This window comes from Eublepharis macularius, chromosome 7 (genome assembly GCF_028583425.1).
Source record: "Eublepharis macularius isolate TG4126 chromosome 7, MPM_Emac_v1.0, whole genome shotgun sequence".
NCBI classification, from domain to species: Eukaryota; Metazoa; Chordata; class Lepidosauria; order Squamata; family Eublepharidae; genus Eublepharis; species Eublepharis macularius.
In genome coordinates this window covers 45,324,041-45,347,234 of record NC_072796.1, presented here as the reverse complement: position 1 = coordinate 45,347,234, position 23,194 = coordinate 45,324,041, and the positions used below count along the sequence as shown (strand labels likewise).

Sequence of the window (23,194 nt, the reverse complement as noted above, 5' to 3'; positions counted from 1 at the left end):
GTGGCATTCCTGGTGGCCGTCACATCGGCCAGAAGGGTCAGTGAGCTGTCTGCATTGCGGTCTGACCCTCCCTTTCTTGTGTTTCATCCCAACAAGGTGGTCCTGCGTCCCTGCCTGGGTTTTCTGCCCAAGGTGGTGTCCGCTTTCCACCTCTCACAGGATATTTCCTTACCTGCATTTTTTCCTCACCCTTCCTCTAAGGGGGAAAAGGCCCTCCATTCCCTAGACTTGAAGAGGGCCATAGCCTATTATCTGGATAGGACTAAAGGATTCCGGTCGAGCCCTCACCTGTTTGTGTGCTTTGGGGCCAAGGACAAGGGTAACAGGGCTTCTTCACAGACCCTGTCTAGGTGGATTGTAGCGGCCATTGCCAAGGCCTATTCCCTGGCAGGGTTAGCTTGCCCGCTTCATGTCAGGGCCCATTCTACGCGGTCCCAGGCATCCTCCTCGGCGCTGCTCAGGGGTGTGCCCCTGGCTAACATTTGCAAAGCGGCCACGTGGTCCTCTGCAGATACCTTTGTCAGGCATTATGCCATAGATGTAAATGCCGAACAGGATGTGTCGGTGGCCAAGGCTGTCCTGCACTCCCTTTTTTCCTGAGGGAGTCTTGGGAAAAATTTTTCTTGGCGTACCTGCTAGGTACCCTTGAGTGATAGAGTGTATATATGTATATTGGGGTGTATATATGTGTAAATATTGAGTACTTATGTACCACTACACAATTTACAGGGATGTATATATGCATATCTGTTTGTTGTTGTTGTTGTTTGTTCAATAAAATTGTGTTGGACTTCACCCCGCCTTCCTTATTGCGTGAAGCTTGGTACACTCCCATGTGTGGAGGCACAGAAGAACGAAGATGAAAACAGGGTTAACATACCTGTAACTTATGTTCATCGAGTTCTTCTGTGCTGACACACAACCCTCCCTCCTACCCCGCTGTGAATTCCAATGCACGACAAGGTGATGGCTGTAACGGAAATTGGTGTCTTTAAGGTGTTATGGCTGAAGTGTATTGGTCAAGCGGCGGCAAAGGAGAACTGAGGGAAGGGGCCGTTGGTCGCTGGAGGATCACGTGACCGTTTGGGCGGGAAAACGGTCGCTGAGGCGCGCGACAGACGGCCCCTTCGGAGCCATAGAAGCTCTAGAAAATTCTCCGGCGGCTGGCCTGCGCCTGCGCAGTCCCATGTGTGTCAGCACAGAAGAACTCGATGAACATAAGTTACAGGTATGTTAACCCTGTTTTGTTGTGGATTTTCCGGGCTGTATAGCTGTGGTCTTGGCATTGTAGTTCCTGACGTTTCACCAGCAGCTGTGACTGGCATCTTCAGAGGTGTAGCACCAAAAGACAGAGATCTCTGTGACACTGAGAGATCTCTGTCTTTTGGTTCTACACCTCTGAAGATGCCAGTCACAGCTGCTGGTGAAACGTCAAGAACTACAATGCCAAGACCACGGCGATACAGCCCGGAAAATCCACAACAACCAAAGATAACACAGTTGCAGTGAGCTAAAAGTAAGGATGGAAGTCCTGTTTCATTCTGTTTCTGAATAAGTATATATATTACATGGCAGTTATCATATTATAGCAGAAATTGTTAGTGTTCACAATTAAATGAAATCGCACAATAATTAAGATTAAGTGAGGTGTGTGGTTCACCTTAATATGATGAGGGAGTTTGAGCGTGTCAGGGAAGCTGAGAGTAATACCGTCATTACTGCGCAGAAAGCGGCAATGGTAAACCACTTTTGATAATCTTTTACCTTGAAAACCCTATAATGAGACAATCTAAAATGAAAGAAGAGATAATGCTGGAAGACTCAACCCCCCAGGTCTGATGGCACTCAATTGGCTACTGGGAAAGAGCCAAGAACAAGTTTGAATAGTGCTATTCTTAATTATGGGACTAGATTAAAGCTAAAAGGATGTCCAGTTGCGGATGTGAATAGATGAAAAAGGAATGTCCAGAGCTATGCAACACACATAATAGGAACATAGAATGTGAGAAGTATGAAGCCAGAACTGTAAAAAAGAAAGAAAACATTTAAACATTGCAACCCTGGGTGTGAGTGAAGTAATGTGGACCAAATCATGAAATTTTCAGTCAGAAAATTACAAAATGTTTTTACTGCAGAAATGAAAAACTCAAAAGAAATGATGCTGCTCTAATAGTAAGATGAGATATAGCACAAGCAGTCAAAAGCTATAACACTAAGTCTGATGGATTAATATCAGTCAGGCTTCATGCATAAGCATCATTCAGGTTTATGCCTCTACAAGTGGGCAAGATTTGAATCTGCAATCAATAAGGGAGCAGGTAGCTATGGTATTTATACTAGAGATTTGCAAAAGGAGATAAGGCAAGCAAAGGGCCCAAGAAAAATAGCCTTGATTGCCTGGAAGAGGTGGAAAATGGCTATGATGCCACAGAACTCAAAATGGACTCCACTTAAGTATATCTGGGAGAAGGAGATGAACCCGAAATTTTGGGAAGATCTTAAGGCGGAAGGTATAACTAGAGTGAAGGATATGTATAATGGTCAAGGGGATTTGTTACCACTTCAGGAATTGAATCAAAAATTGGGGGAAAGATATTGGCTAAATTTAAGGGGGTTATACCATTTAATTAAACAAGATAAATATAAAGAAGCTATTAAAAGGGAAGACAACAATATAGAACACACATTATATGTGGATGAAATTAAGAAAGGGCTGGCAGGGAAAATCTACCTTGAATTGGTGAGGGATAAGGAGTTTATGTTTAGAACTTTAAAAAATAAATGGAATAAAGAAAAACAAATAACTTCTGAGGAGGTTAATAAGTTAATGGTGAATTTGAAGGCAATTAAGCTAGAAAAGTATAGAGAACTTGAAAGAAAGATAATCATGAAGTGGTATAGAACTCCTGCCCAATTGGCATACATGTTTAAAGGGATGAAACCTAACTGCTGGCATTGCAATGCAAAAGAAGGGTGGTACTCCCACTTATGGTGGGAGTGTCCAAAGGTTATAGATTTTTGGGAAAAGGTACGGGGGAAAATAGCATTGGTATGTAAGGTCAACCTTAATATAGATGTAGATCTATTATTCATGGGTGTATTGGGAAACATTAGAATTGAGAAACAAAACCAGGATATTTTCAAAGCAATGTTATTAGCTGCACATGCAGTGATTGCATACGGTTGGAAGGAGAAGTTAAAATGGACCTTAGAAAGATGGAATGATTACTTGTATGAATATATTCAATCAGATATGTTGGAATGTTTAAAAAAAGATAAGGCATGGGATGGAAAAATGGAGGAGATAAAAGAGAAATGGACTGCATATTTTCAATGGGTATATAATGGAGAAGCCAATACAACTATATTTGGAAAATTGGAAAAAATGTGCTCATGGCTTAAAATTTAATTTGTAGTTATAGGATGGCCACCATGTGGGGGGGAGGGGTACAAAAGGGGTAAAAGATGTATCATAGGAGAACTGTGACTGTATTGAAATGTAATAATATGTGATGCATTAAAAAAAAAAAGGTTTATGCCTCTACAGATGCTGAGGAGGAAGAAATCAAAAATTTTTATGCAAGTGTCCAAGAAGAAATGGATCATTGCTAACACATGCTTTAGGCAACCAAAAAAATTCCTGGAGATTTTGGGGATGGAGCCTGTAGACCGGTGGGGTGGGGGGGGGCTCAGAATGGTATAATACCATACAGTCCATCCTCCAAAGCAGCCATTTTCTCCAGAGGAGCTGACCTCTCTTGCCTGGAGATCAGTTGTAATTCCAGGAGATCTCCAGCCACCACCTGGAGGCTGACAACTCTAATGGAAATCGCCAGGTGGCCAATACAGGAACTAAATAGATTACATAATTGGAAGCAGAAGATGGAGAAGCGCTATTCTCTGCCAAACAAGACCAGGAGCTGCTTATGAAACAGATCATAAGTTGCTAATATCAAAAATTAGAATAAAGCTGAAGAGAAACACTAAAAGAATCATAGTGCCAAAATATATCTAAGTAATATTCCTGACAAATTTAAATACCATGTAAAGAATAGATCTGCAATACTAAGTTTAATTGATCATAAACAAGAAGAACGATGGGCTGAAATCAGAGATACTATTAAGGAAGAATGTGCAAAGACATTATTTTGTTGCCAAAAGAAAGGGAAGCCAAAAGAAAGAAGAAGCCTGAATGGATGACTCTTAAAATTGCAAGCAAATGGAGACAAAAATAGAGTCAAAATTCTTAATGCAGCTTTTCAGCCGCTTGAACACAGAGACAAAGAAATCTATTATAATAACCAGTGCAAAGAAATAGAAGAGAACAATGAAAAAGGAAGAACAAGAGATATGTTCCGGAAGATCGAAGAAATCAAAGGGACATTCAAACCACAGCTTGGGATACTGAAAGATCAGCATAGAAACACAGTATCTGATCAGGACAAAATAAAGGAAAGGTGGAAATAATACACTGGAGAACTATACAGAAGAGAGATACTTTCAAAGAAGAATCTTTTGATGAAAAATCAGAAATCTTAGAAAGTGAAATGAAAACTGCACTCAAAGCAGTTGGGAGAAACAAAGCACATGGAGTAGATGGGATACCAATAGAGCTATTCCAAGGTACAGAAACTGAGTCCATCAAAATCTTAACAAGAATCTGTCAGCAAATATGGAAAACAAAACAATGGCATATAGACTGGAAACACTCAGTTTACGTTCCAATTCCAAAAAAAGGGGATTCCAAAGAGTGCAGCAACTATCAAACTATCTCGTTAATTTCCCATGCAAGCAAAATAATGCTCAAAATTCTACAGCAAAGACTCATACCATATATGGAACGAGAAATGCCAGATGTTCAAGCAGGATTCAGAAAAGAAAGAGGCACTAGAAATCACATGACATATTTATGATGGCTAATGGAACATACCAGGGAATTTCAGAAGAAAATCAGCCTGTGTTTTATAGATTACAGCAAAGCTTTTGACTGTGTGAATCATGAAAAGCTGTGGAGAATGTTAAAAGAAAGGGGGGTGCCACAACATCTGATTATTTTGCTGCACAATGTGTACTCTGGACAAGAGGCTACTATTAGGACAGAATATGGGGAACAAAATGGTTTCCAATTGCCAAAGGTGTCAGACAAGGATTTATATTATCTCCCATCCCTACCTATTCAACGTATATGCAGATTATATCGTAAGGAAAACTGGATTAGTTTTAGAAGAAGGCAGAGTGAAAATCAGTGGAAGGAGCATTAACAATTTGAGATTTGCAGATGACAGCACATTACTGGCAGATAATAGCGAAGACCTGAAGCAGCTATTGGTGAAGGTTAAAGGATAAAGTGCCAAATCAGGATTACAACTGAACATCAAGAAGACAAAAGTAACGACTACTGAGGAATTACACAATTTTAAAGTTGACAATGAGGAAATTGAAATTGTTCAAGTTTTTCTATTCCTTGGCTCAATCAACCAAAAGGGAGACTGCTGCAACCAAGAAGTCAGAAGATTGAGAGCTGGAAGAGCAACTGGAAGGGAACTAGACAAGATGCTTAAAAATAAGGATGTCTTCCTGGGGACCAAGATCAAGATAATCTAAACTATAGTATTCCCCATTACTATATATGGATTTGAAAGTTGGACAAAGAAGAAAGCTGACAGGAAGAAATCGACTCATTTGAAATGTGGTGCTGGAGGAGAGTTTTATGGATACCACAGACAACCAAAAAGACAAATATATGGGTTCTAGATCACATCAAGCCTGAATTCTCCCTTGAAGCTAAAATGACAAAACTGAGGGTATTGTACTTTGGTCACATCATGAGAAGATAAGACTCTTAGGAAAAGTGGGAGGCGTTAGGAAAAGAGGAAGACCCAACATGAGATGGCTTTACTCAGTAAAGCAAGCCACATCCTCCAGTTCGCAAGATCTGAGGAAGTCTGTTAATAATAGGATATTTTGGAGGTCTTAGGGTTGCCATAGATCGGAGGTCTTCATAGGGTTGCCATAGATCGGAGGTGACTTGTTGGCACATCACACACATCTGAAACAGCGCTGAATCTCCCAGCAGTAGAAACAAGTCTTGTCACATTACAAAGACCAATGTGCAGCAATTGTAGTCAACAGTGATTTAACCAAAAAACTGGAAATCAGAAAGGGTACAAGGCAGGGTTGCCCATTATCTCCATTGTTGTTTATCTTGATTTTGGAAATGCTATTGATTCAGATTCGAGAGGATGATGCTATAAGAGGCATAAAGATTAAAGACTTTACCTACAAAGTTAGAGCTTTTGCGGATGATGTGATGGTTATTGTTGAGGATCCAATACAAAATATGCCAAAGTTGCTAGACAAAATAAAGGAATTCGGAGATGTGGCTGGTTTTTATGTCAACAAGAGAAAGTCAAAGATATTATGTAAGAATATGACCAAACAAAAGCAACAAGAATTGATGGAAATTACAAATTGTGAAGTAATGCATAAAGTAAAATATTTAGGAATTGAGCTGACAGTGAAGAATATTGATTTGTTCAAGAATAATTATGAAAAGCTATGGCAGCAGATTGATAGAGACTTGAATAAATGGAATAAATTAAATCTGTCATGGCTGGGAAGAATAGCAGCAGTCAAGATGAATGTGTTACCACGGATTATGTTTTTATTACAAACAATTCCAATTATTAGAGACAGTAAGAATTCGAAAAGTGGCAGAGGAAGATTTCCGATTTTGTATGGGCAGGCAAGAAACCTCGAGTAAAAATGAAAGTTATGTGTGATGCCAAAGAGAGAGGTGGACTGCAATTGCCGAATATCAGATTATATTATGAAGCAGTTTGTTTGGTTTGGCTTAAAGATTAGATGTCACTGGAGAATTGTAAGCTACTAACTTTGGAAGGCTATAAAAAATTGTTTGGATGGCATGCCTACTTGTGGCACGATAAATTGAAAGCTGATTCTATGTTTCTGTATGTTTCTGCATATGTGTTAGAAGAAGTCTCTTCACAATCTGGAAAAAATATAAAAGTCGTTGGGTGAGGGTATCCCCTCGTGGGTGGTACCATTCGAAACTATCGACCCGAGAGTTATTTATAATAGAGACCAATGTCTGTCCTATAAAAAGATTCTTATTCAGGAACAAAATATGATAAGAATTAAAACAGAAGAAGAGCTAGCTTTTTGTTATGCATGGTTTCAATATAGGCAGATAAAGGACTTATATAACTCAGATCGTTTAAAAGATGGAATCAAATGGAAAGACTCAGAACTGGAAGAAGCTATACTATAAGAAAGTAAGAAGAAAATTCAAAAATTTATAAAATTCTTTTGAAGTGGTATACAGAGGATGAAACTGTTAAAGTCCAGATGGTGAAGTGGGCTATAAATTGTCAAAGAGACATAACAATGGAGGCATGGGAGTATTTGTGGAAAAATACATTGAAGATTTCAACCTGTACCAGTATTAAGGGAAATGTTTTTAAGATGATATATAGGTGGTATTTGACGCCAAAAAAAATAGCTTATGGAAATGCTAAGATGTCTGATAAGTGTTGGAAATGTAAAAGTCATGAAGGATCATTGTATCACATGTGGTGGACTTGTGAGGTTGCTAGGCAGTACTGGGGAGATATTTTAGAAACGATAAATGAGATTTTGCAGATTTCAATAATAAAGAACCCAGAACTCCTGCTACTGAACTTAAATATGGAAGATGTTCCTACGCAATACAGAACACTGTTATTTTATATGACAACAGCGGCGAGAATACTATATGCGCAGAAATGGAAAGTGCAAGAAACACCATTATTGGAGAGTGGATACAAAAGTTGCTGTACATGGCAGAAATGGACAAAATGACAAGAAGGCTGAGAGACCAGAATTCTGAAGAATTTTTCAATGATTGGGGGAGATTGAAGGAGTATTTGGAGAAAAAGTGGGACGTGAAGGGGAAACTATGGCAATTTGAAAGTTATTAATTGGGGGAATTATTAGAGATAGGGATCTTTACCATTTAAAGTGAAGTTTTAATTGTTAAGTTTAAGTTTTGAATAGATTTGATTTTAATGGATATTATTTAGTTTATTAAGGAAATATGGGATAATAATACATAAAGGGAATAGATAAGTAAGTAATAGATTAAGATATGGGTTGGAAAGCCGTTGGAAGTCCGAGAAAAAGGGGGGAGGGAAAGGGTGGGGGGAAATTGATATTTAGGTTTTTTAAGTAAAAACTTTATTTGTAATTTGTACTCACCTAATAAAAAACTTATAAAAGAAAGAAGTCTTGTCACAGTTCAGCTACATCTCCCACATTGTATAAACAAGTTTCTTGTGTGTATGTATTAGTACCTACCCAAATGAATGAATGAGGCATGAAAATAAGTGTATTTTAAATAATTCAGAAATCTTTTTGAAGTTGGAATTTAAGGGAACAAATGAACATGGTTTTATCACAGGAAAACTAATCCCAATAAGAGCATATTCAGGCAACTCTGTTAATCTGTACTCATTGTGGCTAGAGCTATGTCTAGAAGGTACATTCACCAGTCACTGTATGGAGGAGGGAGAAGGAACTGCTGCTTGAGTGGCTCACTGCTGCTAATTTTCTCCCTTGCTTAGCACTGAAACTCCTATTAAGTGTGAGTGGTGAACTGGGCATTTTACAGGTGTCTCTGCTAGAGGCAAGGGTGACTGCAAACCTGGCTCAGGCAGAGATCAGCGGTACTGGGATGCAGCTAAGCTACAGGGATGTCCCCACTCCTGACATCTGCACTCTAAGGGAGAGGAAGGTGCTGAAGCCCTTGCAAGAGCAAGCAAGTAGGTGGGTCTTTCACAGGCACCACAGTAAAGATGGCTACAAACCCAGTACCTTTTAGTACATCCTGGAGCATGGTGGGATCAATGAGGCAGCAGACCAGCCAGCCAAGCCAAGCTGTAATCAAGGTATGATTGGCAAGGTAGCCTCACTCTCCACCAACATCTTCAAGCTAAAGGGGAAAGATGAGAGAAGAACTCTAGGTGCTTGGGAACCCCCTCCTCTCTGTGTAGCCTCACACAATACATAATCAACAAGCAAAAGACAGAACAGAAAGATAGTATAAAGATCTATTAATTAGCACATTTAATTAACCAGCAATACCTATTTTCCAAATGTGCAGGATAATAGTTTTTACTATATTAGTAAAACAATATGGTTCTATGATTCTATATTACTACTTTGAGTTAATCATGAAAACATAATGCTACACATTTCAAAAGAGTCTGACAGTTATATTGCCTTTCAGAAAAGTCAATGAAATAAAATAAATATCAAATGACAGCCATATTGAAATGTATTTATCTTGTTTCCAGAAAGTGGGTTCATTTTTACTCACATTATCCATATAATTCTTTATCACAGAAATAAAGGTCAGATTAAGCTAGCTCCATCAATGGTGTAGAGAAGACCAAAAATATGTTTTGCTGCTGTAGTGCAATGAAGCAGGACGTCCATGGTTCAAAAGCCAACTGTTCTATGAACTCAGTAAGCCATCCTAGGCAAGCTATTATATTTTAACTTCCTCTTACTCTCAGCAATATTGGGGTAACTCTGACCTATTATACAGGGCTGTTTTAAGAGTTCTTGATAAGTGATTTGAACACTCTAAAGTAGTTAAATACTAAGTGGTGTTATCACTGTCACATCAGAGAGCCTGTTTGGTGTAATGGGTAAGAGCGGTGAGTCTCTAATCTGGAGAACCGGTTTTGATTCCCCACTCCTCCACTTGAAGCCAGCTGGATGACCTTGGATCAGTCACAGCTCTTCCAGAGCTCTCCCAGCCCCACCCACCTCACAGGGTGATTGTTGCAGGGATAATAACAACAAAGGTTGTAAACTGCTCTGAGTGGGTGTTAAGTTGTCCTGAAGGATTGGTATATAAATTGAATGTTGTTGTTGTTGCAGTATGAATGACTTGAAACAACCACAGTTGGAGGTTAGAGATAAAACAAACTGAATCTAGTTTATGAATGTGTTTACTACCAAGAACCAAACAAGTTGGAGTGTTGTGGCTTTTGCATATTTTCCTCATGCGAAATATGTAACCTGTATGGGTATGTTTAAATGTGTGTAGCAATTTAGTAGTGAGAAGTGAAATCTGGAAGTAGAAATTCAGAAATTATCTGGTTATGGACACTGGCTGAAATTTTGAGCTATATGTCTATAGTTGAAATACTTGCTTATCTTTATAAACTTTTAAAACTGATTAATTATATATTACGTCAAATTCATGTAACAGAATATCAGAATTTTCCTGCAGAAATTTTCCAAATCAAGCTGTTGTTTAAGTCTTAGCACAATTACTTGGATTAAATTACTCCTGAATAAATATGTACAGATTCTAGTTGAAGATCTGTTTATGTAGAGTTGGAGATGGTTCATTTTCCAGTGGGTTTTCATAATTCTACATTTTGTGAATGGTTTAGAAGAGTTAATTAAAGAAGCAGACAGCCTCACTTACAATCTAAATTATTGTTCAGAGGTACATTTCAAGAGCTTCCATGCTTGATGAAAGTACAAAAGATAAGCTATCTACTGAAGATTTGCTGCTAACTTTTACCTTTTTCTGTAAAGAATAAGAGAATTCCTTCAAAACTTTCAACCTAGTTTAAAAGATGTATGCTTCTTTTCCATATTTATTCCTTTTTAGGCTCAGGAAAATCCTTCTCAATGATGGGCAACACGGAACAGCTGGGTCTGATTCCACGACTCTGCTGCGCTTTATTTCAGAGAATTACTTTAGAAGAAAATGACTCTCACACTTTTAAAGTTGAAGTGTCCTATATGGAAATTTATAATGAAAAAGTCCGAGATTTATTGGACCCTAAAGGGTGCGTAATTTTGCTACTGTTCTAACATAACATGAATACATTATTTGTTGTGCATCCCAAGTTCCAAACTACATGTGGTGATGGCTCTGTGTGTGTGTGTATAATACAGACAGGTTTTTTTGTGAGAGTTAAAATGGCAACAATTTATGTCAGTCATTGAGGCAACTGGCTTATAGAGTTTTTAATTGCCTTGACAGTAATACAGAAGGCCAGTAGGAGCTACTTTCCTCAAGCTGCTAAGACACTATTTTTGCACCCTGATCCATGTAGCTTGATAACATAAAATCGAAGTAGGGGAGAAACCTGATTGGGGGGAGCAGTTCGCACTAGTGCCCTATTTCTTTTATACTTTAATTGCTTTAATGTGGTTATGGCAAATCGAGGCCTTTCCTCCCACTGGTAGACCCTGCTGTGCCTACCCTTCCCTTTTTGCCTCTGGCCAGGCACTTGAAGGGGCTGTCTCCTGTCTCTGGGTAGTTGCTGCCACCACTGTCCCTGTAGTGGGTCCCGGTTAGGCGGGACAGCCTCCTAACCTCCCTCCTCTGCTAGTGGGCCCAAGCGGTTGGGGACTATGTGGAACAGAAGATCTTTCTTACTTCATAAATTCTGAAAATCATTCTTTAACTTCTAACTATACACAGGCAAATATACAGTGAACGGAAGGAATAATAGAACATAAAAAGAAACCCCTACTCTCTCTCCCTCTGCTTCTCTATACTCATGCCCTAATTAAATGTTGTGTAGGACAGGCACGATCCTTTGATACCTGGGGTTACCTTAGATCTACATCTCCCCTCAGAGCCATCTCTCCCTCAACTCTTGCCACCAACTGTCAACCTCCTCACTAACTGACTCACTCTCTCAATCAAATTCTACTCTGCAACTGGCCCCTCCCCTCTGCAGCCCATAGAAAGCTAACTCCACAAACCAAAAGGGCGTTTCTCCACAGTGGCACTTTGTGGCTGTGAACATGAAAGACAATTATAAGTTAAACTAGTCAGAAGGAAAATAATACTGAAAATCAGTTTGTAATATTGTCCGAAATCTTGTTTAAAGTAATTGAGGCATATCCAGCCACTCCACCCACCAAAGTTTGATGTTTTCCTCAAGCTTAGAGAGTAGGAGTTGCACTTTAAAAATTGTATTTTTTCAGATTCAGATATTGGGAAGACCATAAATATCAGTATTCCCAAAATCTGGGTCCTTAAATACTGGTTTAGTATTTGGATCAGGGTTTTTTTTTCGGGATTCCAAAATTAACTAGGCCTATTATTCCCTATGGATGAATTGTTCTAGGAAGGGCTAGAGAGGCTTTTTAAAAGCAAATATCACCACAATTGCAGCACAATGAGGGATGCCTGTCCTCTAAAGACCACCCCTCCAAGTTTCAATTGCATTGAGACTTGGGATTCAGTTCTACGCATCCCTGAACAAGATGCCCCCAACTACTCTCCATTGTTTCCTGTGGGGAGAACATCTTTCTCCAGGGCAAAGAATCCGTAGCCAAACACGCAAGAGCATCCATTGACCCAAAGCATCCATGGAAAAACTAATGAAGTCCAACAGAACCAGAGAATCCCAGCAGTAGAAGGCACACACTAAAAAAAAAAATTCTCCCTGAAGCTACACCCAGTCGCAGCAGTTTTTGAGGTTTCTTGGGCAAAAGGAGGGAGGGGCAGGAAAAACTCCCCGATTTTGGCGTTTGCTCCATCGTGACTCAGCTAATTGGTTCTGTCCATGGCAACCGATCCAGCGGCCGGGAGTTTGCTTGTTCGGGACATCGGATGGGTCAGTTTCTGTTCGGAATTGCAGACACTCTGGCGCTAGTAATTTATTCCCAGGGCAACGGAGTCAGGGAAATGAGCTGTGTTTTCCCTCCTTCTGTCGCCCTCGAAACACGAATGGAAGCCCAGCTTTCCTTGATTAGCAGGCTTCCTTCTAACCACGGAGCAGCAACCCAGGGGAGGGAGGGGGAAGGGGGTGGGCACAAAGGAAAGGCAAAAGGCAGCTCGGGAGGCTGGGAGGCCGCCTGCGCCGTTTGCCTTTCCCCAGGACAAGAGACGCGTGGGCAAGCCGGCCACCCCTTGTCCTGGGGAAAGGCAAAAGGTAGTGCGGGTGGCTGGGAGGCCGCCTGCGCCGTTTGCCTTTCCCCAGGACAAGGGGCGTGCGGGCAAGCCGGCCGCCCCTTGTCTTGCGGGGCAGGTGAACGGCGCAAGCAGCCTCCGAGCCACTCGTGCTGCTGCCAGCTCCGCAACACACCGGGACAGCCGGCTTGCTGCGTGGGCGTGGGCGACTCAGGAGCGTGCGCGCGCGCGCGCCTGACTACGGTTGCCCTGGGCGCTGGCCTCCCCGATTCCCGATTGCGGACCGGAAACGATAGTTGATCGTTTAGAATTGGTGGCCTGCGTTCGGCAGCAGCCCAGATCCACGAACGGCTGAATTGGAAATTTTTTTTGGATCGGGCCCATGTCTAATCTTACCTGTCCAATCATAACATTCTCTCATGGTCTCTGGGAGAATCATCATGATTGCACAGACAGTTGAGCTCCCCGTAACATGTGATGCTGCTTGCCCCTGAGAGTCACCTTTTCCCTCTCCTTTTGCCTGGAAAACCTCCAGTAGTGAAGGGAGGAGGTTGGCTAGGACCTTTAAAATGACAGCTCCAGTTATTCCAGATATTTTCAGAATTAATCAGGAATGCCAATACCAGTCTGTCTGAGAATCTCAGATTTAATTACAATTTAATTGGGATTCCCAAATATACTAATCAGGTAAGAGCTTATTCAGCTGGAGGAAGGCTACTTAGACCGGAGGAGGGTTTCATACTTTGCCGAATGGTAGTGACTAGATAAACTACATTGTCATTATAATTGATCCATTGCAATTCAAAATACATTTTCTGATGAAGCAGAAATTTACAGGTTGAATGGTGGTTACTGGTAAATTTTAGGCTGACAATCTTTTTGTCTCAAAGGAATCGACAGTCCCTCAAAGTTCGTGAGCACAAAGTGTTGGGTCCGTATGTAGATGGTTTATCTCAACTAGCCGTTACAAACTTTGAGGTAAGTGAAGAACAAATATCTAGTGAATTTAATGGAATTCCTCATAGAAGAAGCAGAGGAATTAGCCGTGTTAGTCTGTCGTAGCAAAATCAAAAAGAGTCCAGTAGCACCTTTAAGACTAACCAACTTTATTGTAGCATAAGCTTTCGAAAATCACAGTTCTCTTGCATCTGATGAGAACTGTGATTCTCGAAAGCTTATGCTACAATAAAGTTTGTTAGTCTTAAAAGTACTACAGGACTCTTTTTGATTTTGCTCATAGAAGAAGAAAGTTTACATAGAAGCCACAGCACATCATTATTTGTTGAGCTTGCATGAAGCAGTGTCTCTGTTTTCATCTGAGAGAATATCTACATATGAATTCTGTGCAAGGCAAGCAATTAGAAGCCTTTTCCAAAATAAATGTAGTGTCTTGATTATATATTTTTCTTTGGTTTGATTATATGCATTCTTAAGAAAGAAAGTTAACAATATACTTGTATATCTCTGATTGTAATAATCAAAGTAAGAAATGCTCAAGAGTTCTTGAGAGGGAATCATGTTAGCATTTACTAGACTCTGGCAGATATTTCAAATTTTTAGAGACTGATATATCAACTAACTTCATTCTCCTAAGCTTTTTTTATGTGGGGAGGAAGTAAAGAGGAAGCTCTCTTAAATGTGAAATTTCAGCATTAAGCATGTTGAAGTAAAGTTGGTCTGTGTGTCATATCTGAGCCTTAAATGCAATAAAAGGTAGTGATTCTAAGCAAAATAACTTCTTAAGCTAGTTAGTAAACATAGTATTAGTAAAAGTAGATTGATACACTGTTTGCCCAAGTGGATTTGACTCGACCTATTTAATTATCAAATACCTTTTGTAGTAGGCATTGTATGTTCAGGGGCAGTTAAAGACAGGGAGAATGTGTTAGAAGTGTGCTTAAACTTTTTCTTTAGATAGCCCACCTCATACTGAAGGCTCAAGTAGGAAACTAAGAGTCAGAACACACGAGACAAAATACCTAGATTCAACTTGTGTTCTCTTACCTAAAGGTTTGCCGGGAAGTGCAGGCGTCCTTGCAGCTTAAAGTTTAGCACTTACAGTGCAGGCGTCCTTGCAGCTTAAAGTTTAGCATTTACAGAGCAGCGAGGAGGGAAGTGTAGGCGTGGGGCACCTTTCCTCCTACTCTCAAGGTGCATCACGGCATTTTCCCTTCCCCTCACCCGGCCTGGCCCTGCAGAGCGACGCCTGGCTGCACCGGGAGACTTTAAGCTGCAAGGACCCCCGCACATCCCTCTCTGCTGCTCTGTAAATGCTAAACTTTAAGCTGCAAGGACACCTGCACTTCTCCCTGCTGCTCTGTAAATGCTAAACTTTAAGCTGCAAGGACGCCTACACTTCCCGACAAACCTTTAGGTAAGAGAACACGAGTTGAACCTAGGTATTTCATCTCATGTGTTTCGACTGTTACATCTACTGCTTTCCAACTGTTACCAAATTCACTGAAATTTCCCTGTTCTTTTCTGGGTTAGCTCTGAACCTCAGTACCTGAACCTTTCATTTTCCTGAAATTTTGGGCTGGATTTTCCTATGTCTGTAGTAGAAGGGAGTTCCATGAGGAAGGAAGCCAAAATGTGCTATGTATGTAGCATGTAATGCTTTAGATTATGCTGAAGTTTAATATGCATCTCAGCATTGTTTTACATTTTGTAATGTTGGACTGATTTGATGTTCAGAGTCAGTTGAAAATAGAACTTAATGGGAATTACAAGCTGATTATCATATCCATTGTTTCTCTTATGATTTGCTTCAGGATATTGAGTCATTGATGTCAGAAGGGAACAAGTCCCGAACAGTTGCAGCAACCAACATGAATGAGGAGAGCAGCCGTTCCCATGCTGTATTTAATATTATAGTAACTCAGACACTTTACGACCAGCAGTCTGGTGTAAGTCAATTGAGCCTAAGGTTTCTATAAAATTGGTTATGCCCAAACCTACTAAATTTTAAATCAATTTCAATGGTACATGTTTCCAGGTAAATATTTAAAACAGTGGTACCAGCCTCAAAGTTTAGGAAGCTTTCAATCAAATTCCACTTTGCCGTAAGTAATACAGTTATCTGGTCAGATTAGAGGGTTTTTTTCCTTCTCACAAATTGGGATACTGAATTTGAAAACTGAAGCTTGATCGAAGGCTTCCTAAATACAGAAGCTTTCAGTCATGCACAGCAAGCAAGAGGATGGATAGGAGGGAGAGAGAAAACAAGTAGACATTGCACCCATCACAAACTGAGCATTGTCTTGGCATCTGAATGAGATCTAAGATGTACACCACAGAAGGAATGTTTTAATATTGCTCCATGGAAATCTCTGGTTCACATGGATGGCTAAAATGTTAGAGATCAGGATTAAGCTAAAAACATGGCTTAAATGAAAGACAGAGTTCTGTAGAATCTGATTTCCCAAAAGGTTTCAGTGGGCTGATCTATTCCTGCAAATTCACTTGTGTGAATGCACAACCAGATCACACAAAGAATGTCACCTACAGATAAGCAGAATCCTGTTTTCTTGGGGTTGGAGTGGAAAGATAATTTCAAATATACATCTTCTGTTAACAACTGTTTAGATGTCTTCATATATGCCTGAAGATCAAAGTAATTTTGACTACACAAATACTTGATGCTGATTATGTATAATCACGTGAGAAATGGGCTTACTTACTAAACGTATTGCTTGTAAACCATTTAGTTGGGAAAATTAAAGTATTTGCATGCTTAAATAAAATGGGTGCAAAGGAATGATGAGCATTTGCTGATGTTACATTAATTCTTTACTGTAAAAGAATGTAAAAGTAGCTCTACAACAAGACTAATTAAAAAAACTACTTGAGATAGCTGAAGAACATCAATATACTTCCAGTTCTTCTCATTGTTATTGCATTATGTAAATTTTTAGAAGTCTTTGAGTTTTTAATTGTTTTTGTTTAGAACTCAGGAGAGAAAGTGAGTAAAGTCAGTCTAGTGGATTTGGCTGGAAGTGAAAGAGTATCTAAAACAGGAGCAGCAGGAGAACGTCTGAAAGAAGGCAGCAATATAAACAAGTAAGAATGCTGTTGAAATTAAGTTTCCAAAGAAACATTCCTTCTAGGTGTCTTTATCAGAAGGTTTTTCAAATAAAGATTCTAATCATTAGGCTACGTTCTAATTATGCCTTCAGGTGTCAAATAGAAATCACCTTTTTCTGTAGGTTTTTGCCGTTGATGACTAAAGTAAGAACTTTTAATATGGAGTGACAACAGCAGTCCTTTTAATTAAAATGTGTTCCCAAATGACAGTATCCTTATGCACCTATTTACCAGGCAGCTGTGGTCAGCATCAGCTTGCAACACAGAGCAAATGTGAATATTGCAATGTCAGAGTCCTTCCAAGTCTTAATTGCATTGTGTTATAAATATAGAAGAATAACTAACAGAGCAAACCAAAGTTTAAGGTCTGTTGCCTTTAAAAAAAGCCTGGTCCTCTCATAACTGAGGCAAGTAGTTACATGACACTTTAACATAATAACTATTGTTTTGTTCCATAGAAACAAGGAAAATAACGACACTATTTTTTATCATAATTATTTCTTTAGGAAGAATAGCTATACAGCGCTGACCACAAAATATTTAAAAGCTGCCTGATTTGTAAAGCTGTTTATGTATTTAACTGTTTTCTTAAGAAGCATTTGACCACACATGAACCCACAAAAAGCCCATATTTAGGGTTTGTGCATCATATATGTGTATGTGCCTCCCATTAATTTGCCCAAAAATATTTAATGGGGGAGAGAAGGTGTATTGTAACACTTTGCGAGTGCATACCCATCTCTTAACCAAGGTTAAGGTCCATCTAATGCAGCACTATATTTTTAACAGTGACCAGCCAGATGTCCCTGAGAAGCATGCAAGAAGGCAATAGCCCCTCCCTCTCCTCTTACATCCCTGAGAAGACAGTTGCTTCTAAGAACAGAAAATGAATTGCGTGAAATTACACTATGATACTTTTCTGTATGAATTATCCATCAGAAGTTGAACTTACCTGGGGAAGTCAGAAAGCATTTTGTACCAAATTATACCAAATTGTACCAAACATAGATTATGCAAGCAGATGGTAGGTCTCATACCTCCAGGAATCCTGTCCACGTTTTCAGATGGAATAAACTAAGGTCTTGCATACATCTGGACAAGCTGGTACCTTGGCACCATCTGATCCTTTCAGTGCTAATGAGGAGTCCAAATATCCACATTTGGATGTGAGCCATTTTATCTGCAAGATATGGAGCAAACTGGTCACAGGAGGCCACTGTGCAGTCCTCTTCCCCTCGCAGGCCAAAATGAGCCAATGCCTGAATTAACTCTCAAGTATTAATAAATATGAAAGACTGTGTGTTCTTTAGTATTTCTATGGCTGTACTTACCAAACCAGGAAAACACAGGAAAATAGGAAGGTTATCTTGCATGGAAAGAATGGGTGAATGAATCATTCTGGCAGTTTGTAATAGTATTTTATTATTTGTGTACTGAATGACGCATATTGAAGTTATCTGTATTTGCAAATTCACTCTCCATTCTGTTACACGTTTTCTCCATTCTGCTTTAATTCAGAATTTGTTTCCTGCATGTAGTTCAATAGGATGTGGCCAAGTCTTCTTTGGTATAAAGGAAAGATAAAATTGGAAGCTGTATGGAAGTATTTCATATGTTCATTTTAGGCGCTACAGAAACGCATTCAAAGGTCACAGCAGACTTCTGTTTGTCAGTGACTTGCACAAGCATAATTTGTAGTAGTGTATAATCCAGATCTGGGATTTAAGGGGAAAGCTGGATTTTTGCCAGTCTGGTTAAATCTGAGGGATTCCAAGAGGGAGGGGGTGTAAGTAGCCAATCCATGCAGAAGCTCTCCTTGTCTACTTGGTTTCTGAGAGTGACATGATTCTGTTGGGCTATGTTGCAATGGTGTCCCTTGCTTCAGTTTGGTGTGTGTGGAATTCTCTGTTTTAACAAGTTTCTCTGGTTTGATGTTGGTCCCCTTGATTTACTTTGGTTCTGGGGGATTCCATCCATTCCCTTGCTTCAGTTGGGTTCTGTTGGGCTTTCTCTTGCCTTCGGGAGTGTGTCTTTGGTCACTGGCAGCCTTGCCCTTGTGTGTTTCTGCCTGAGATCTTGCTTGGAAACAATGAAACAATGGAGAGTGGCTGGGCAGCTTGTCCAAAGGAGCTTAGGTTGTGGGTGGACTTCAGTTTAGTTCTGTTGGGCTTTCTCTGGGTTGAGGTTGCATTTGAGAGTGTGTCTTCAGCTACTGGCAGTTTTGCTCCTGAGAGCCTGCTTGGAAATGTTTCCCCCATAGGAAACATTTTATTTCTTCAAGGGCCCATAGAATTGGACCTTGGGGTCCAATCTTCCTGAAACTTGAGTGGTCTTTAAAGAACAGTTAGGAGTAGGGTCCCTGCAAATTTTGTGAAGTTTTCTTGAAAAATGCTATCTCCAGCCCACCCACCCCCACCCCTGATAGCTCCCAAATAGTTTTCCCCATAGTGGATAATGGAGAGGCTGGGGCCACCTTCTTTAAGGGGGCCAAACTTCTTGAAACTTGAGAGGGGGTCTTTTGAGGACAGTCAGGAGTAGGTTCCCTGCAAACTGTTGGGAGTTTGATTGAAAAATGACACATACCCCCAACCCTCTGGGATAGCCCGTGGATAGTCTTTCCTAGAGGGAATAATGGTCAAATAAATGTGAGATTCTCTAATCTGTCTTAAACAGATCAGAGAATCTTTCCTGGATTTCAGGAGGTCCAGATTTGTTTAAGATCCCTGAAACTCACATCTGTATTTCCCAGATTTATTGATTGATTGATTTGGTGCACACTCCTAACAACTTGTTGTTGTACTCACAGTGTCACTGTGACACTGAGAGATCTCTGTCTTTTGGTGCTACACCTCTGAAGATGCCAGTCACAGCTGCTGGCGAAACGTCAGGAGGTACAATGCCAAGAGCATGGCTATACAGCCCGGAAAATCCACAACAACCATCGTTCTCCAGCCATGAAAGCCTTTGACAATACAAACTAATTCTAGTTTGCCCAGGCATCTGTATTTAGATGTCATGGTAAGTTAGCACTTGACTGGCGGCTTCTCAAACCAGGAAGCCTTCAATCCTCTCCTGTGTGCAAACAAAGGAGGGAGGGAAGAATGCAAGAACAAGCTGCATCTGTGCCCTTCGTAATAGTAGATGTTTGTAACATCTCAATGGAACTGCAGCACTATTTTTATTATTTATAGATTTATTTACTTCATTTATAACCTACTTTTATCCCCAGTGGGGACCCAAAGCGGCTTACATCATTCTTCTCTCTTCCATTTTATCCTCACAATACCCCTGTGAGGTAGATTAGGCTGAGTGTTTGTGACTTGCCCAAGGTCACCCAGCAAGCTTCCATGGCAGAATAGGGATTCAAACCTGGGTCTCCCAGATCCTAGTCTGACCATGCCTTTCCTTAGCTATTTTAAATGATCATTATACAGTATAATAACTATATTAAATATAATATGGAATATGTTGAGCTAGTTACATGACTTCAGGTATATTAAAGTAAACCTCTTTTTATTTTATTTATTGCACCTTTAAAATTCTTAGCATGTAAGTGCAGAAAATATAATTATTTCCTTTGCAGAAGTATGCTTTAACATACTGACTATTTAAAAGCCAAGTAGAATTAAAGGTTTACTAATCTCTAATGTCTTTCATTTATTAAATTGTCATTGCTAGTTTGGAGTGAAGCTTTCTATTGCAAAACTGGTTTAAACAGTTTATTGGGTTTAAATGGTTATTTCTTCTAATACTGCATTCCTTGTGAAATCCTACTCTTTTGTTGTTGTTGTTGCTTCTGTCTCTTGTATCTACTCCATGTCTGGGAGGTCTTTCCTTTGACTGTGTGTGGTACTACATAGTAGTCCTATTACAATCTACTATTGATGCTCCTTCTGACCTTGAAGTGTGTGCTGCTTGTTAATGCTCTTTAGATTCAGAAACCCATAAGCTTCTCAGAAATGTCTCCTCAGTCTTTATAACTTCTGTGATTCATATTATGATTGAAATTAATTTCTTCACACATTTCTTTTATGCTGCAGTCTGTTTTTTTTCCAAATTAGCTATTATTATGTATCTTGCCAAATCTCATATCTGTGTTACATGTTCCAGCTGATGACAATTTGCTGCCTCCCTAGGTCACTCTCAACACTAGGTTTGGTTATCTCATCACTTGCAGACCAAGCAGCTGGGAAGGGGAAAAACAAGTTTGTGCCTTACAGAGATTCTGTACTCACCTGGCTTCTCAAGGTAAAATACAATTCTCTTTCTTGCTGAAGGGGAAATGGAAAGCTCATAGAGTGTCCTGTCTTCCACTTACTAGGACTCATGATGTGATTAAGGTTTCCACCTTCATCTTAACTTAGGGAGAGCACATCCTTATTCCAAGCTCACTTAGGAGGGCTGCCATATGTGGAGATGTCCCTCCAGTAGAAATTTGTAGGGCCATTCTTTGGTCCTCCATCCTCGCTTCCACAAGATACTTTATCCGGCTTTTCTCCCACACTGGGTTCTCAGAGCAGCTTCTAAAGTAAAATACATGTCAACAATACAGATTTAAACAAAAATATGCAATGGAACAGGCCCACAGTACAGTCTTAAAACAGTGATGAACCATGAGTTCGTACCAGACTGGTGCTTGTTCCACTGGCTCACAATGCTGGCCACAGACTGCAGGCCAAAGCTCAAGAGAGACCTTTGTCTTAATTCTTGCAATGTCAGGGTTTTAAGTTACTCGCGAAAGGGAGGAGGGACAAATGCTTATCCCAGTTCTTATTTTGCTGGCTCAAATGTTTCCAGTTTGCTGTCTTCCATATTCTGTTTTGCTAACTGTGGAAATTTGTCATAGCCTGTTCAAGTTTAATTGTTAAACTGGCTTATTACAGTTTTCTTTCTGTGGTTACATATTCTTTATAGATAATTTTCTATAGCTTTTTAAAGAGATGTGGTTGAGTAGTACATCTTAATTTTGAAATGGTATGTGTAAAATATGGTAATTTTTGGTAGTACATTTAAGAGTAGCTTTTTCAATCTATTCTGTATATTTGATATTTTATATAAATACCATATAGGACAACTTGGGAGGAAATAGCCAGACAGCCATGATAGCTACAATCAGTCCAGCTGCTGATAATTATGAAGAGACACTCTCTACACTGAGATACGCAGACAGAGCCAAAAGAATAGTTAATCATGCTATAGTAAATGAAGATCCAAATGCCAGGGTCATCAGAGAACTGCGTGAAGAAGTAGAAAAACTGAAAGAACAACTTTCTCAAGCAGAGGTAAAAATTACTGGAAAGTTGCATAACTGATCATTTTCAATGGCATATTGTATGCTTTTGATTATATAACTCTTACAACAAATGGATATGTACATAATTCTGTCACTTAAAATAGATCTAAAATAGGTTCTGAAATGGTTTTGAATGGCTATAAGAGTTGCACTTCACAGAATTTTGAAGATAAAATCTTTCTCTGAAGTCCTTGTGAGAAGGGAGGAATACAACTAGAATGAAGAGTAGGTAGCTGCTCATCGGTCTCATCCTTTTAAAAACATTTATCAATAATTGTCATTTTCTGGCTTTTAAGGCTATGAAGGCACCAGAGTTAAAGGAAAAATTGGAGGAATCTGAAAAACTAATAAAAGAACTGACTGTCACTTGGGAGGAGAAGCTTAGGAAAACAGAAGAAATTGCACAGGTATTTTCTCCTTTATGGTAAATACTTGACTGGTATAAATAAATATCACTTTATGGAAGATACAACTATTTACAACACTGGTCTGGCTGTGAACTTTGTTGGTATTTGCCAGATTTGTTTGTTTGTTTTAATATTGTTTGTACAAACCCTATACTGCTAGTTTGCTAGCACAGTCTAGTTCTTAAATAGAATAGTGGTGCACTTGGTATATTGTGCACAAAAAACCCAGTTGACTTGAACTTCTCAGCCACCGGTTGTAGAAGACGGAATGCAAAATAAGTTCAAAAGCTCGGACTTTACTGCTTTGAATATTTGAGTACTAAGTAGTCCATGCTCACTTCTGCTGACATAGCATGCTGGCTATGACTGAGATACAAAGTAAGGAAGGAGTTCCTGGTTTGACCCACATTGCTGTCATAGTTTCACTGCTTGAAGAGCTGGATTTTTGCACTATTG

General features: G+C 39.7%; 1 protein-coding gene across 3 annotated transcripts in view; it reads left to right on the top strand.

The window, feature by feature from the left end:
- The window catches only part of KIF13A (kinesin family member 13A), a 128,210-nt gene that overhangs the window by 44,409 nt on the left and 60,607 nt on the right, over window positions 1-23,194 (top strand). For all 3 annotated transcript variants that reach the window (XM_054985607.1, XM_054985606.1, XM_054985605.1), the window contains exons 6-12: window positions 10,691-10,871; window positions 13,846-13,933; window positions 15,727-15,861; window positions 16,902-17,014; window positions 21,175-21,286; window positions 22,108-22,320; window positions 22,628-22,738. In XM_054985607.1, the coding sequence (XP_054841582.1) occupies window positions 10,691-10,871; window positions 13,846-13,933; window positions 15,727-15,861; window positions 16,902-17,014; window positions 21,175-21,286; window positions 22,108-22,320; window positions 22,628-22,738 (953 nt within the window). The remainder of the gene's footprint in view (window positions 1-10,690; window positions 10,872-13,845; window positions 13,934-15,726; window positions 15,862-16,901; window positions 17,015-21,174; window positions 21,287-22,107; window positions 22,321-22,627; window positions 22,739-23,194) is intronic.